Source organism: Acanthaster planci, linkage group LG12 (assembly GCF_054643075.1).
Source record: "Acanthaster planci isolate LZ-2023a linkage group LG12, COTS_SCS, whole genome shotgun sequence".
Lineage (NCBI taxonomy): Eukaryota > Metazoa > Echinodermata > Asteroidea > Valvatida > Acanthasteridae > Acanthaster > Acanthaster planci.
In genome coordinates this window covers 14,278,476-14,290,401 of record NC_141788.1, presented here as the reverse complement: position 1 = coordinate 14,290,401, position 11,926 = coordinate 14,278,476, and the positions used below count along the sequence as shown (strand labels likewise).

The 11,926-nt window shown below is 42.3% G+C and overlaps 2 protein-coding genes across 2 annotated transcripts; one reads left to right on the top strand and one right to left on the bottom strand.

The window, feature by feature from the left end:
- Positions 1-3,222: 3,222 nt before the first annotated feature.
- On the bottom strand, positions 3,223-8,242 carry LOC110987232 (uncharacterized). The gene is made up of 4 exons (XM_022249786.2): positions 8,091-8,242; positions 5,969-6,178; positions 5,163-5,253; positions 3,223-4,989 (listed from the first exon to the last, which is right to left on the bottom strand). The coding sequence occupies exons 2-4, from the start codon at positions 6,165-6,167 to the stop codon at positions 4,737-4,739; spliced, it is 543 nt and encodes a 180-aa protein (XP_022105478.1). The 5' UTR covers positions 6,168-6,178; positions 8,091-8,242; the 3' UTR covers positions 3,223-4,736.
- Positions 8,243-9,110: 868 nt separating this feature from the next.
- On the top strand, positions 9,111-11,840 carry LOC110987242 (zygote arrest protein 2.L-like). Its single transcript, XM_087144479.1, has 3 exons — positions 9,111-9,269; positions 9,579-9,695; positions 11,033-11,840. The coding sequence occupies exons 2-3, from the start codon at positions 9,603-9,605 to the stop codon at positions 11,231-11,233; spliced, it is 294 nt and encodes a 97-aa protein (XP_087000605.1). The 5' UTR covers positions 9,111-9,269; positions 9,579-9,602; the 3' UTR covers positions 11,234-11,840.
- Positions 11,841-11,926: the final 86 nt, after the last annotated feature.

The window sequence follows — 11,926 nt, the reverse complement described above, 5'->3', positions numbered from 1 at the left end:
AATTTATATGATGGCGGCCTAACTCCACTCCATCGAACTTAAACATTTAGAAGAAACGTGAATGATTATGCCCCTTCCCTGTACACACCAATTTACTTTTGCCGTGGCACCGTTTGGTTTTGCCATGACAGTTGTGGTCCACCGTATATATGCGTGTCTCATCTAGAAGTGCCCCATATGCCTTCGTGCCCCACTCACTACGCAAAGCGTCCGGACACCAACGACGTCGGGTACACAATAACCATCATAGAACAGTCGTCGAACGCAAGGTGGTTACTCCTTTGCTTTGGAATAGAGCTTTTCGCAATCGCCATCCGCACGCTGCTCCTTCAATTGTTGGGTGTATCAAGGAATCCCAGAGATGCAGAAAAACTGTGTACATGTATTTGGGGTGCACTCAAGATACATTGCCCCTCGTCCATTCTCCATGCTCCAACTATGTTCTTTTACAATCACACTAAGAAATCAACCAAGGGAACATAGGCAGGGCTTATAATTACAAATACCAGTTCTATTTGTCTATTTGAGCAGTTATGGTGACAGGGCCTTTTCAAGTGCCGCCCCCCGTCTTTGGAACTCCCTCCCGGTAGATCTGAGAGAAACACATAACCCCACACTCTTTGCCCAGAGATTAAAAACCCACCTTTATGTCCTAGCTTTTCCTTCTTGAGACCGAGGCTCTTTCATCAGACCGGCGCCTTTGAATGGTCACCAGATACAGGCGACTTATAAATGCTGTATTATTATTATTAACCAAAGACCATTATAAAGAGGATTAACGGAGAATAAAATCCAGACATGTTTTTTGAAACCTGTCCTTGCCGAACACCCATTATGCTGTTACAAGTCTGTCAGTGCATGGGGACAGCAAAAGTCAACATTAAAAATGATTACAGGAATAGAAATTTAGGATACTTTGCTGCCATAACACTTTTCAGGAAAAAAGTATTTGAACACCCTGTTTTTGTAATAACAAGTAACTTGATTTGGAGGTAAATTTTATAATTCAATAAATAAGTTGAGTAAGAAATGGATCTAAGAGAACAAACAGCAGTTTATTGTTGATATCAATGAGAGCCATTTTAAAACCGTGACAATGTCCAGGGCAATACAGATTTTATACAAAACAATTTTTGTAGAATTTCATTGATAATACAAACTTAATAGTATGGTGTACTCTTTACTACACACATTTCTCTCTCTCTCTCTTTAGCCTCCATCCAGGCGACGCAACTACACGACGCGACGGCACGACGGTTCCCTTGCGTCGTGCCGTCGGGTCGCACCGTCGCCTTCGCGCCGTACGTCGTGTCGTGCATCGCGTCGCCTATTACGACGCATGAAGCACGACGCGACGCACGACACGACGCACGACGCGGCGCGTCGTATGCTGTCGCCCTTTGTTTCTTGGTGTTTATAGAGGGTGCCTTTACTGATTTCTTCCATGATTTCCGCCCCGGTACTTGAATAGTAGGGTACAGTCCACTAATTCAAGCTTCAAGAAGGAGATGATAACTTCCCTAGCCAGTGACCTTCCACTTCACTTGACTACTGGACTGAACAGAGACTGTTCTGTGATTTCTCCTCCCATCAAACCTGACATAGTTACAAATTCGTCCCTGTCCTGCTCTAGGCAAAGACATTACCAGAGTAAGCCTATTGAACTACGCATACGTTACTGGACAGTGGGTGGCCTGGACCAGTTCCGAAACCTTACTTAGTCGAGGGGAAGGAGAGACTGTGCATTTGAACCCTAAACATCCGATCTGCACTTAGCCCAACACATCTTCCATTCAAGCTCTTTTTACTGCAAGCCTTTCTAATGCAAGCTCTACAGCTACTTGCCAAGTCAAGACAAGCCAAGTCAAGTCGTCCCCAACTTCAGCAATAGATCGTCTTTAAGCTAGGCCCTTTATTTATTATCATTGTTAATTCATAATGTTTTCTATTAAATAGAATAGAATCCCTGTTTTTTCTCATTACTAAAAAGATGCTTTCTCTAACGTTAAGATATTTGTATTTTCGTAAACCGTGCGAAAACTTTTCACTATCTCACTGGTTAGCTGATCATAAAAGGCGTAAACTAGTAAACAAATAAATAATGTAAACAGGTGTCATTATTCTCATATTATGCTCGCTACAATATTTCTAAATCCATTCTAAGATGCAATACATCAATCACTGTAACGTGCTTGCTAATGTAACATACGGATCTGAGGAGAAATTATACATGTGTGTGGCCAAACAGAGTTGAAGAAAAGACACGGCCGCAATGATAATAGCGTCTGTAGAATGTTTTATTAATTAAGAAACACGGACTAATATCATTGAAAGTGTGGTGATGATGAAGGTAACGAGGAAGACTGGCCTGAAGGAAAACTAAGACGGAATATTCTGAGGGTATTATAGAGCAGGCTCGGTGGTAACTTCCTAAGCCCGTGGTTAAACTTGCAGCTGTACAATTGCAGACAAATTGTCTGGAGAATTGAGAGTACTACTTAGAAATCAGAGCAGTTCCTACATATGCCGATTTTCTTTTTGCTCTTTTTTCATTTTCTTAATAAAATATGACAGAAATTCATCCTAATCGAGGAATGGATGAAAAAAAAAACAACCGCTCACCGCTCCTGCGACGAAGGCTTGCTCGCCTTAGTCTGGCGAGACAAAAAGATGTCCGAGTGCTGTCCACGATGCATACAGCCGAGATGGCCGTCAACAGCAAGCAGAACCGCGACGGCATCGCTTTGGAGAAACCCAAGTGTGTACTCGACTACAACAAGGGGATGAAGGGTGTGGACATTGCAGACCAGCTGGCATCGTCGCACCGTTCAGTCAGGAAATCAATCAAATAGTACAAAAAAGTGTTCTTCTTTTTGCTTGATGTTGCTCTTGTAAATTCTTATCTTGTGTATAAGGAAATTGGTGGCACTGACGGTTGTCATTTAGACAATTGTTAGTGAATGAAATTTTAGAGTTGCATGCATCAAATTTGCCAGTGTATCGATCTAGAGGTTGACCAACCTGTCTTCCTGGTCCAGGTAGACTGATAGGAAGACATTTTGCTATAGAAATTCCCCCGACTGGAAAACGAGCTACATTATACAAACGGTGTGATGTTTGTTCTAGAAATGGCAAAAGAAAAGAGACTAAATTGATGTGTGAAATTTGTGAAGTTCCACTTTGCGCTGCTCCTTGTTTCAAAGAATATCACACTTGAATCAATTGTTTATTTATGCAAAGTTTCCTTTATTCCAACACATCATAAATGAAATAGTACATGAAATTTTGGGGCAACTCCCTCAAGGTTTATTATACTTGAATCAATTATTCATGTACAATTACCTGTATTCCAAGACATCGTGAATGAAATAGTACATGAAATTTAAGGCCAACTCCCTCAAGGTTTAGTATACTTGAATCAATTACTTAGTCATGTACAATCACCTCTATTCCAAGATATCCTGTAATGCAACCGCTCTCCAGTTTATGTCCTTTTTTCCTTAGTTTTTTACAAGAGTTGTATTTCAAGACATCGTGTAATGCTACAACTCTCCTTTTTCTTTCCTTTTTTGGCCAAGTTATTTACAAGACGAGTCTATTTATTTTGGGAGAAAGTTTCCAGCATGACAGAGACAAAGTGTAAATATGATTGTAAATATTAGAAGTGGAAAAAAAACTGACAAGTCGACAAGAGAAGAAGCAAAGTGAGAAAATTTGTCTGGTGTTTTTTTGTGCCTATTTATTTCATAATTGCGGGGAAGATTATTTTGGGAAGATAATTTTCATGGAATGGCTCCAAGTTTACTTAGAAGGGGCTGTTTTATATATATCATTACATTCAGAAAGGGTTTTGGAAAAGAACTTGCAAAAAACAAAACTTAAAATACGCAAGATAAAAATAGGCAAATTTTACGGATAATGTTGACTGGGAATTAGATGAAATAAAAACTTGTGAGGCGCACTCTATGTACAAGTGGGGGCTGGGCATTGTTGCGGGCATACATGTCCATGGACTACTGGGGAGCGGGCACACGAGCCACTGTGCCCGCCTATAGCAAGCCTAGACCGAGTGAACTTAGCGAGCGCTGCACGCTCCGCTGTGGCCAGGCGTCATTGGGTAGTTGTCCAGTGGGCAAGCCAAGTGCTGTGTGCCTGATATTATATTGGACGGGATCCGAGAGCCGCGCTGCGTGCAGTGTGTGACCCATCAAACTTGGCAGATAAGGCCCGGTGGCCAAACTAGGTGTCTGCGGTTGCCGTTAGCAAAATTGGGTAATTAATATGCAAATTCCAACAATGTGCTTGAAAGTTCAATGTTGCTTTTTAGATGGCAAAAGCACTTCGAATGGAAACTCATCCACAGCAGATAAAGCATGACACACATGATATTAGTGACAACATAAACTTCAGTGCTACATTGGTATGCATATGCACTTGGATGCATGCCAGTCAGAAGAAAATAATTGTGCGCATTCTGGTAAAAATGTAGCCTGAGCATGCACATGCAAATGTTTCCCTTCTTCAGCCTCATACACAAGGCTACAAATCCACCTCCATACTTCCTCGGCAGAACTCACTGGGAGAACAATGCCATGACTGGGCAAAACTCGCCAACAAAACCACTGATGGATGTGTACAGGACATTTGCAGAGTGAAGAACAATATAAAAGCGCTGAACCTTCAAAGTTTTCAAAAAGAAAACTTGTCAATAAAAGAGGCAGATGCTGTGGTCATTTTCAATACGAGTCACTGCTAGAGCTTGAGGAATATCCTTTCTTTCTCTTCTTGGTCTTTCTTCGAGACTTTTTATGTCGTCTCTTCTCTTTCTTGACTTTGCTGTGAAGGTGAGACCTTTTCTTGTCTTTCTTCCTCCTTCTCCGGCCATGCTCCTCCTCAGACGACGACGATGAGGAAGAGTCCTGGCATGAGGATGAGATGAGTGACTCACTGTCAGATGAGGACGACAAAGGGGAGCGGGAACGGCTGCGCCTAGCCCGGGAAAAAAATAAACAAGGAAACAAGGCAAACTTTTGAATTACTTAACAGACATTAGTTTACCTAATGACAAATGGCAATGTAAAGTATGGTTGAAACTTTTCCATTTAGAGAAAAAGATTATCAATGTCAAATGTATTTCCTTCGTTGATTGTAAGTATGTTCACCTTCGACGTCTCTCCTTCAGCTTCTTTCTTTTCTTCCTTTTCTGTCCGCTTTGATTTCTGTCCGTTTCATTCTTAGATTTTGTTCGGGAATCTGTGCATAACAAAGTGGAAAAAAGAGAGGACATTTTGTAAAACCTGATTAAATTGAAAATGACTGTGTTTTTCTTTTCCTTTCAACATTAAAAAGCTGTGAATCTGTAGAATTAATTTTGAGTATGCCAACAATATACGTTCAGTGTACTTTTTGACGATGTAAAACCTCAAGTCAATCAAAAGTCCAACCACCAGAAGCAGGACAAAAAACTGTCATAATCAACTTTGAGCAGTTTGTGAACCAGACGTTGTGTGGCTTTAGCTTGTAGGCTTGGGAGCACTTGTGGGCATCAGCGGCATATGGGGAGGGGAGACAGGGGACAAGCTGCCCCTTGACACATGTTACCATTGGTTGCCATTTTTATTGGAAGCGCCAGCATTTCAGTAAAGGTACTGTCATTTTTTTAGGGGGGGGGGGTTGACGATGCTTTCATGGATTAACGAAATTGGAAAGTCAATTTCAGAAAAGAATGATCTTTCCCTCGAAAGACCTGGATGCATTACAGGTACATATGTGACTTGGACACTTCTCAGAGTTATCTGTAATCCAAAGAATACTCATGCGATGCTTGATGTTGTGACATGACCAATAAATCCTTCCCCAACTTCAACATAGTTTAGAAGAGTCATCAACTGAGTTTATAAGAAGTTGGTCCTAGGCTCAGTATGGTCACCATACTGACGCACGGCAGACAGACGTGCATAATATTTACCATCTGTTTTCTGCGGCAATGCAGGCATGTAGGCGTCTGCCTCATCTTCGCTCTGTTCGCTGCTTGTGCTGCTGATGTCCAGGGTTACATCTTTTGCGGGGTCGGCTCGGATGAAGTTCCGGCATTGGTAGGTCAGGTGGCCACTGTAGCCACACTTCCGGCAGGCAACCCTTGAGTTTTCCTTGTTTATGTTCAGCATTGTTGCCGCTCCTGAAAACAACGTGTACATTTTGCTGTGATCGTGTTGCAGTTCTTGTATAAGGCCAGCATGGTGCCTGTACTAGAAAGCGCCCTCAAGGTATACAAGTAGACCAACACCCTTAAATTTTCTTACAGTACAAAGCAATACCATGGTGTATCAAGGTAATATCACACAGGAATAGTATAACCTTCTATGACCATACCCCACAGTTAGTTCAAATAACTTGCTTTCTTAATTTTTTTATTCTAGAAAAGCTAAGATAATATCTCCTGCTTGAAATTGAAGATATATTTAACTGAAGGATATTTCATATGTATCTTCTTTTCCTGATTCTTGACTTTTGAGGACTTTGAAGGGAAATATGTGTAAAGTTCAAAACTGCTTTAACCCTAACAGTCCCAAGTCTTCCAATTTCAATACGAATTTACCTACACCCTAGGGGGTTAGGGCTAAGTCTGAATCCTACATGTATGTCACGTACATGTATATATGTCACAGCGATATTGTCCATACCACACAAAGATTTGCCGCAATACAATTTCAAGAATCCAAATGAAAAACGGTATCACTGCCATGTTCAGTTGCCATGCAAGCACACTGGCAAAAGTATGCCAGGACCATGAACTGGTTAAATAAATATTGGATATGACCATCTGATCAGTGACTCCATCCATCAACATGATCACACTGTCGCATTGTGTTATCAGTCAATCTTGTATGAGATCTCATTCTCGGCTTCTACTTCCCTTTCTCAACATGATCTTCCAAACTGCAAAATGACGGAATTATTGTTGTGCCATGCAATAAGATCAACGTCTGGCAGATTGGGCCCACCATGATCCACTCCATAAGTCATGTACTCCTAGAACTATAGGATTTGTTGCAAGGAAAGGACATGGCACATGGCAAGGAAACCAATTGAGTCAACTTGGTCTGAAATCATCTCAGTCCAAGTCAACTCAGTCCCAAGTTAATTTGGTCCCAGTTAATTCCTTTCCAAGCACACCAGGGCAACTCAGTCCCACTTGGTCATGTAAATCAGTCAAAGGCAACTCACATGACTCAGTCCTAAGTCAACTAAGTCCTACGTTAAATGCAGTCCCAAATCAAATCGATCCCAAGTCAACAGGTCAACTTGGCCCGAGGCTTTAAGAAGCCAACTTGGTCCCAGGACAACTTGGTCCCAGCATGTCCAAGGCAACTTGCTCCCAAGTTTACCAAGTTCCGTGATGTCTCAGTCCTCAGATGGAGGATCAAAGAACTTCCTCCATTAGCCTTATCGCAAATACCGCCTGGGTGATTTTGCACAATGGTAAAAAGGCAATGTGGGAAGGAAAAAGGAGCAAACATGACCCCTTCTTCCCACAAACAATGCCTTTATACCACTGTGCAAAATCACCCATGATGTAGTATTTGCAACAAGGCTTAAGGCCGGTTCATACTCGATCCGTATTCACTGTGTACGCAATGCGAAGGTCTGTTTTGAGGTGTCTGCAGTGCATGAACGAAAGCACAGTGTGTAATGAAAATGGGCACCCGTACCCTTGCAAGTTGCACGCAGCTTGTGAAAATAATGGCATGAATGGTGAGTGCATATGCACAAAATGTATGCATATTCCGACTTTTGTCGGATACGCACACGCAACCGAGACTTGAGAAAACATGCAAGTACATGAATATCAAATGCAGTGTTCACATTACACGCTGCGTGTGTGCAAACGCAGCGAGTATAAACCAGTCCTTATCCCCATGTTTTCCTACCTCACCTAAATGACACCATGTCCATGCTCACCATGTTGGACCATGGACCGAGGTGACCTGCACCCAAGTACAAATACAACATTTTCCTTTAATATCATATTGGATACAAGTCTGTTACTGTTAGGTACTAATGCCGTAGAAACTGGTGTTCATACTTACGGGCACTGCTGTTGAGCCTAAATTGTTTGACTTTGAGCCGCGATGCTTCTCAGGTTCACGTACCTTTGGAAGACGTAGGCCTGTCGTACACACGGTTACGGAAGCTGAAGCCGCGCGCTATGCAATGAGAATGTCTTGCAGAAAAAATGGATCAACAGAGGGCGCAATTGATCGACCGTGCAATCCAGTGGCGAATGACGATCCAGTGCAACTATGAAAAATTAACTTGTAGGCCCCCCAAAGCTAGATTACACAACCCTCCATCACATGTAGTTCCCTTAACGAGAGCCAACTGCTCCTAACCCCCAAGAAAAAGAAAAGAAAAATGTTTAAATCTCTACAATTCTTCAAATCTATATGCCGGCAATATCAACCGGGTCGTTGAAGAAAATACCGGCCAATAGACAAGATGAACTGTTTTTCAAACGAAACCCAGTGATAGCTGAGTTCACACCTGCGATTAAATATCTCCACACGCCCTTCGTAAGGTAAAGTCACATCGACCAAAATTGAAGAGATCCAACGACTAGGAAAATGTTTAAAGAAAATACTGACAAGCACTAGAACCCGTCAAACTATTAGAGGTGAAAGAGAAATAATGGAAGGGCTGCGTAGCACCGTGATCAGAATATTGACAAGAATATAATATGAAATCAGTGCTCTGAAACTTGTAATTGCCGAGCTTTCGGCAATTACAAGTTAGGTATGACATGTTTGCCAGTGCAAGCAAGTGATTTTTTATTACTTTCAGGAATAACCTTTAGGAAGGATCAGAAATCATTAAAGCGCAGTAGCCACTCCGCCCACTTTAGATAGACCAGTGATTACCACCGCAACCAGTCTCGTACCCCAAGTCAAAGGGAAGCAAATGCAATGCGTATTGAGAGTGATCAGAGCCGAGGGGATAGAGTGAATCTACATATAAAGATGTACTTAACAAAAATTCTGCCCAAATATTCATCATACTTTATCGGACTCGTGAGAAGTCCAAACAACAACGAAGGAACTAGTAATCAGTCTAACGGCGAGACAGTTGCAACATGAGGGGGTTCCCCGAGTCGACAATCCGCCGTCGCAACTAGAGCAGTGCCGTTGAACTCATCCGGCCTAGAAGAGGCAGAGGAGGGATTTTTACCTACCGGTACAACCAGACAACTGTAAATCCTTGAATTTCATCAGGTATGTGATTCACAAGGAGTATGCATGTGAGGAGGAAAGCACCTCCTTTGCTCATTATTGTGGGGGCCATATTAAATCATACGGCCCTATAAATCATCCAAGCGCAATAACTAACAGTGACACTCTGCGTAAGGCAGCATAAAACATGCGCAGCACGCGAAGAATAAGACAAACTTTCATGGACTTCCTACCATTAAGCATAGCGTAAAGGGTGAGACAACTGGAGGCAGAGCTATTAACACTCAGGTAATTTAGGGAAACAAAGACCCCTCGTCTTCTGTTTCATGTACTTTGTCCTATGCATATCAGATCGACCGAGGAAGGGAAGAGACCATGCCAGAGCGAAGGTACGGATATTTCAGCTGCCCCAAATGCAATCGCGGCTGGGAGAGCTCATGGGCCTGGTGTTACCAAGGCACCAACAATGTAAGAGGACAGTAGGAGCCATGTACATGTACATGTAATTTTAACTGAAAGTTTCATCTGAAAACAGTGTATCCCTAAATTAAGATGATCGTTCCCATTGCAGAAGGAAAGGGAAGTGTGTCTCTATTTTTCCGGCACAGTTAAGACACAAGCAAAAGAGGGGAATGCCCTCTGCATTGGTGCACAGCGTTCGAGACTGACATTCCATATCCTCAAATCAACAGAGATTCTGTCTTGGCAACTCCTTAAAAATGTTTCATCCGCCATGCTGTGGCAGAGTGTACCCTGCTGCAATCCGATCGACTCACCCCAAAATGCAAAATGTCCACACCACATCACAGTGTTTGTATCTACACTTATCTGACTTTTTTTCAACTTCACGATTAACACACTCATTCAAATGCCCCCGCCCCCATGAAAATAAATATTATTCAGTACGCAGTACAAATAAGTCATGTAAGCAAAAAAAATTAAGAATAATAAGTTATTGAAAATGGAAACGGTATATGAAGCCAAATAAGATAGTGATTGAAGGCGTATAATTGATGGTCAAAATAACTGAATATGCTATGACAGTCCAGAAGTTTCGAGTCAGGTTGGGAAAGCAGCGATATAAATTTGCATAAACAAAATGCCAGTGGCTTATGAATTGCTTTGTCAGGAGCAGTTTCATGCAACAACACGAACACAAATAGAAAGAGAACAACGGGAAACAAAGCAAACATCTGGATACTAGAACACTGAAATCAGTGTCGTAGCCGGGGGGGCTGGGGATGTACCCCCCAATTCTCGGTACCCCCCCCGTTGCCCCCACTAAAAAAACCAGATGAATGGATATTGAACAAGGCTAACAAAAACTTGCCCACAAAAAGCCACTCCACTGAAAGCTGTTGCCCCCACAAGATGCTGGTGACCCATTTGTGCCCCCACTAGTAAAATCCTAGCTACGCCACTGACTGAAATGTCCGTCATATGAGGGCGCAATAATGAAATCTGGAGTCGGTGTGAAGAGAAAGCCCATCTCGTGAGAGATGCATGCACTGTGAAAGAGAAAACTTTTCTATCCGGGGTTCAAGGGGCAAAGTGACCCTCTGGGGGCATTTAAGCAGCCCCAACACTTCAGAAACGGGGAGGGGAGATTTGGACAATCATTTCAGGGAAAATCCCCGCTCCATCCCGACCCAAAACCTGTTTACACCAATATGGAGGCATGCTATAATGTGGAATGGGAAACCGTATACATGTACATGTATACTCTTTAATTTTAAGGCTAACGGCATTTTCATCACAACTCCCTCGTCATCTTTTCCCGTTTTTCATGTTCTCTGTTTGTCCAGCCGTCGTCGGGTCAGAAATGTCAAAGTTGCGACGTGATGGTCAAGCCGTTCAAGGTGGAGCGTATCCGCTGTGCGATATGCCACTCCAGCACCGGCTGCTCCTGCGACCGGACAAAGCATATCGATTTGTCCAAACCCCACCGGAGCGACCTCTGCGAGCGTTGCATCAATGGACAACGTTGCAACTACAATCGCCGTTAGGTCTTATAATCTACGATCAACTCACCAAGTCGCGATAAACAGAACACTCAATTTTATAAGGTTAATGTCACAAACATTTTAAGGGGAAAGCTAAGTCCTTCGTAAAGTTTTGCTCAGATATCGGGGAGAAAAGTCCTCACGAGAACTCATTAAAACCCTGAGGAAGATTCAGAGGCAGAGCACTTGCCTTCTGAGCGCCAAGTTATTGTAGTTACTATGCAAGGTTTTGTAGTAACTATGCAAACTTTTGTTCTGATACTAATTTTTGGTCAAGGTGCTCGAAATGACCATGCAGTATGCCCGTAAATGTTTGAATTGAAGTGTTTTCACACACCAGCACAGACATACTAAGTAGACTTGTAGCTGTATAGTTATGATGGCGGTATAAGCTTAAGGACCCGTCGTTTCGACATTTATAGACAATTTCATGAAGTTTGACTCTCTAGCCTCTCTAGCTTTAAACAAATGATTTGTTAGGCTCTAGTCATTGCAGTAAGTATATGCATTTCCAATAGTTCTGTATTGTGTAATTATGTTAACTTAAAAGCCTAGAAACTGGAGCAAAAAACAAACGTGCAACCAATAAATCAAAAAACAAACAAACAAAAACGAAGGGATGGGAGCCAGCAAGCAGCTGGTATGGCAGCATTATGTCAAAACGGAGGAATTCCTATACTAGAAAATATTATGCAG

Bases quoted from the DNA above. Each gene is read 5' to 3' on its own strand.
- LOC110987232 (XM_022249786.2), bottom strand. From the start codon at position 6,167: ATGCTGAACATAAACAAGGAAAACTCAAGGGTTGCCTGCCGGAAGTGT. The intron at 5,254-5,968 runs GTAAATATTATG...TGTTATGCACAG, and splicing joins ATTGCCGCAGAAAACAGATG to ATTCCCGAACAAAATCTAAG. The intron at 4,990-5,162 runs GTGAACATACTT...TTCCCGGGCTAG, and splicing joins CTGAAGGAGAGACGTCGAAG to GCGCAGCCGTTCCCGCTCCC.
- LOC110987242 (XM_087144479.1), top strand. From the start codon at position 9,603: ATGCCAGAGCGAAGGTACGGATATTTCAGCTGCCCCAAATGCAATCGC. The intron at 9,696-11,032 runs GTAAGAGGACAG...CTGTTTGTCCAG, and splicing joins GTTACCAAGGCACCAACAAT to CCGTCGTCGGGTCAGAAATG.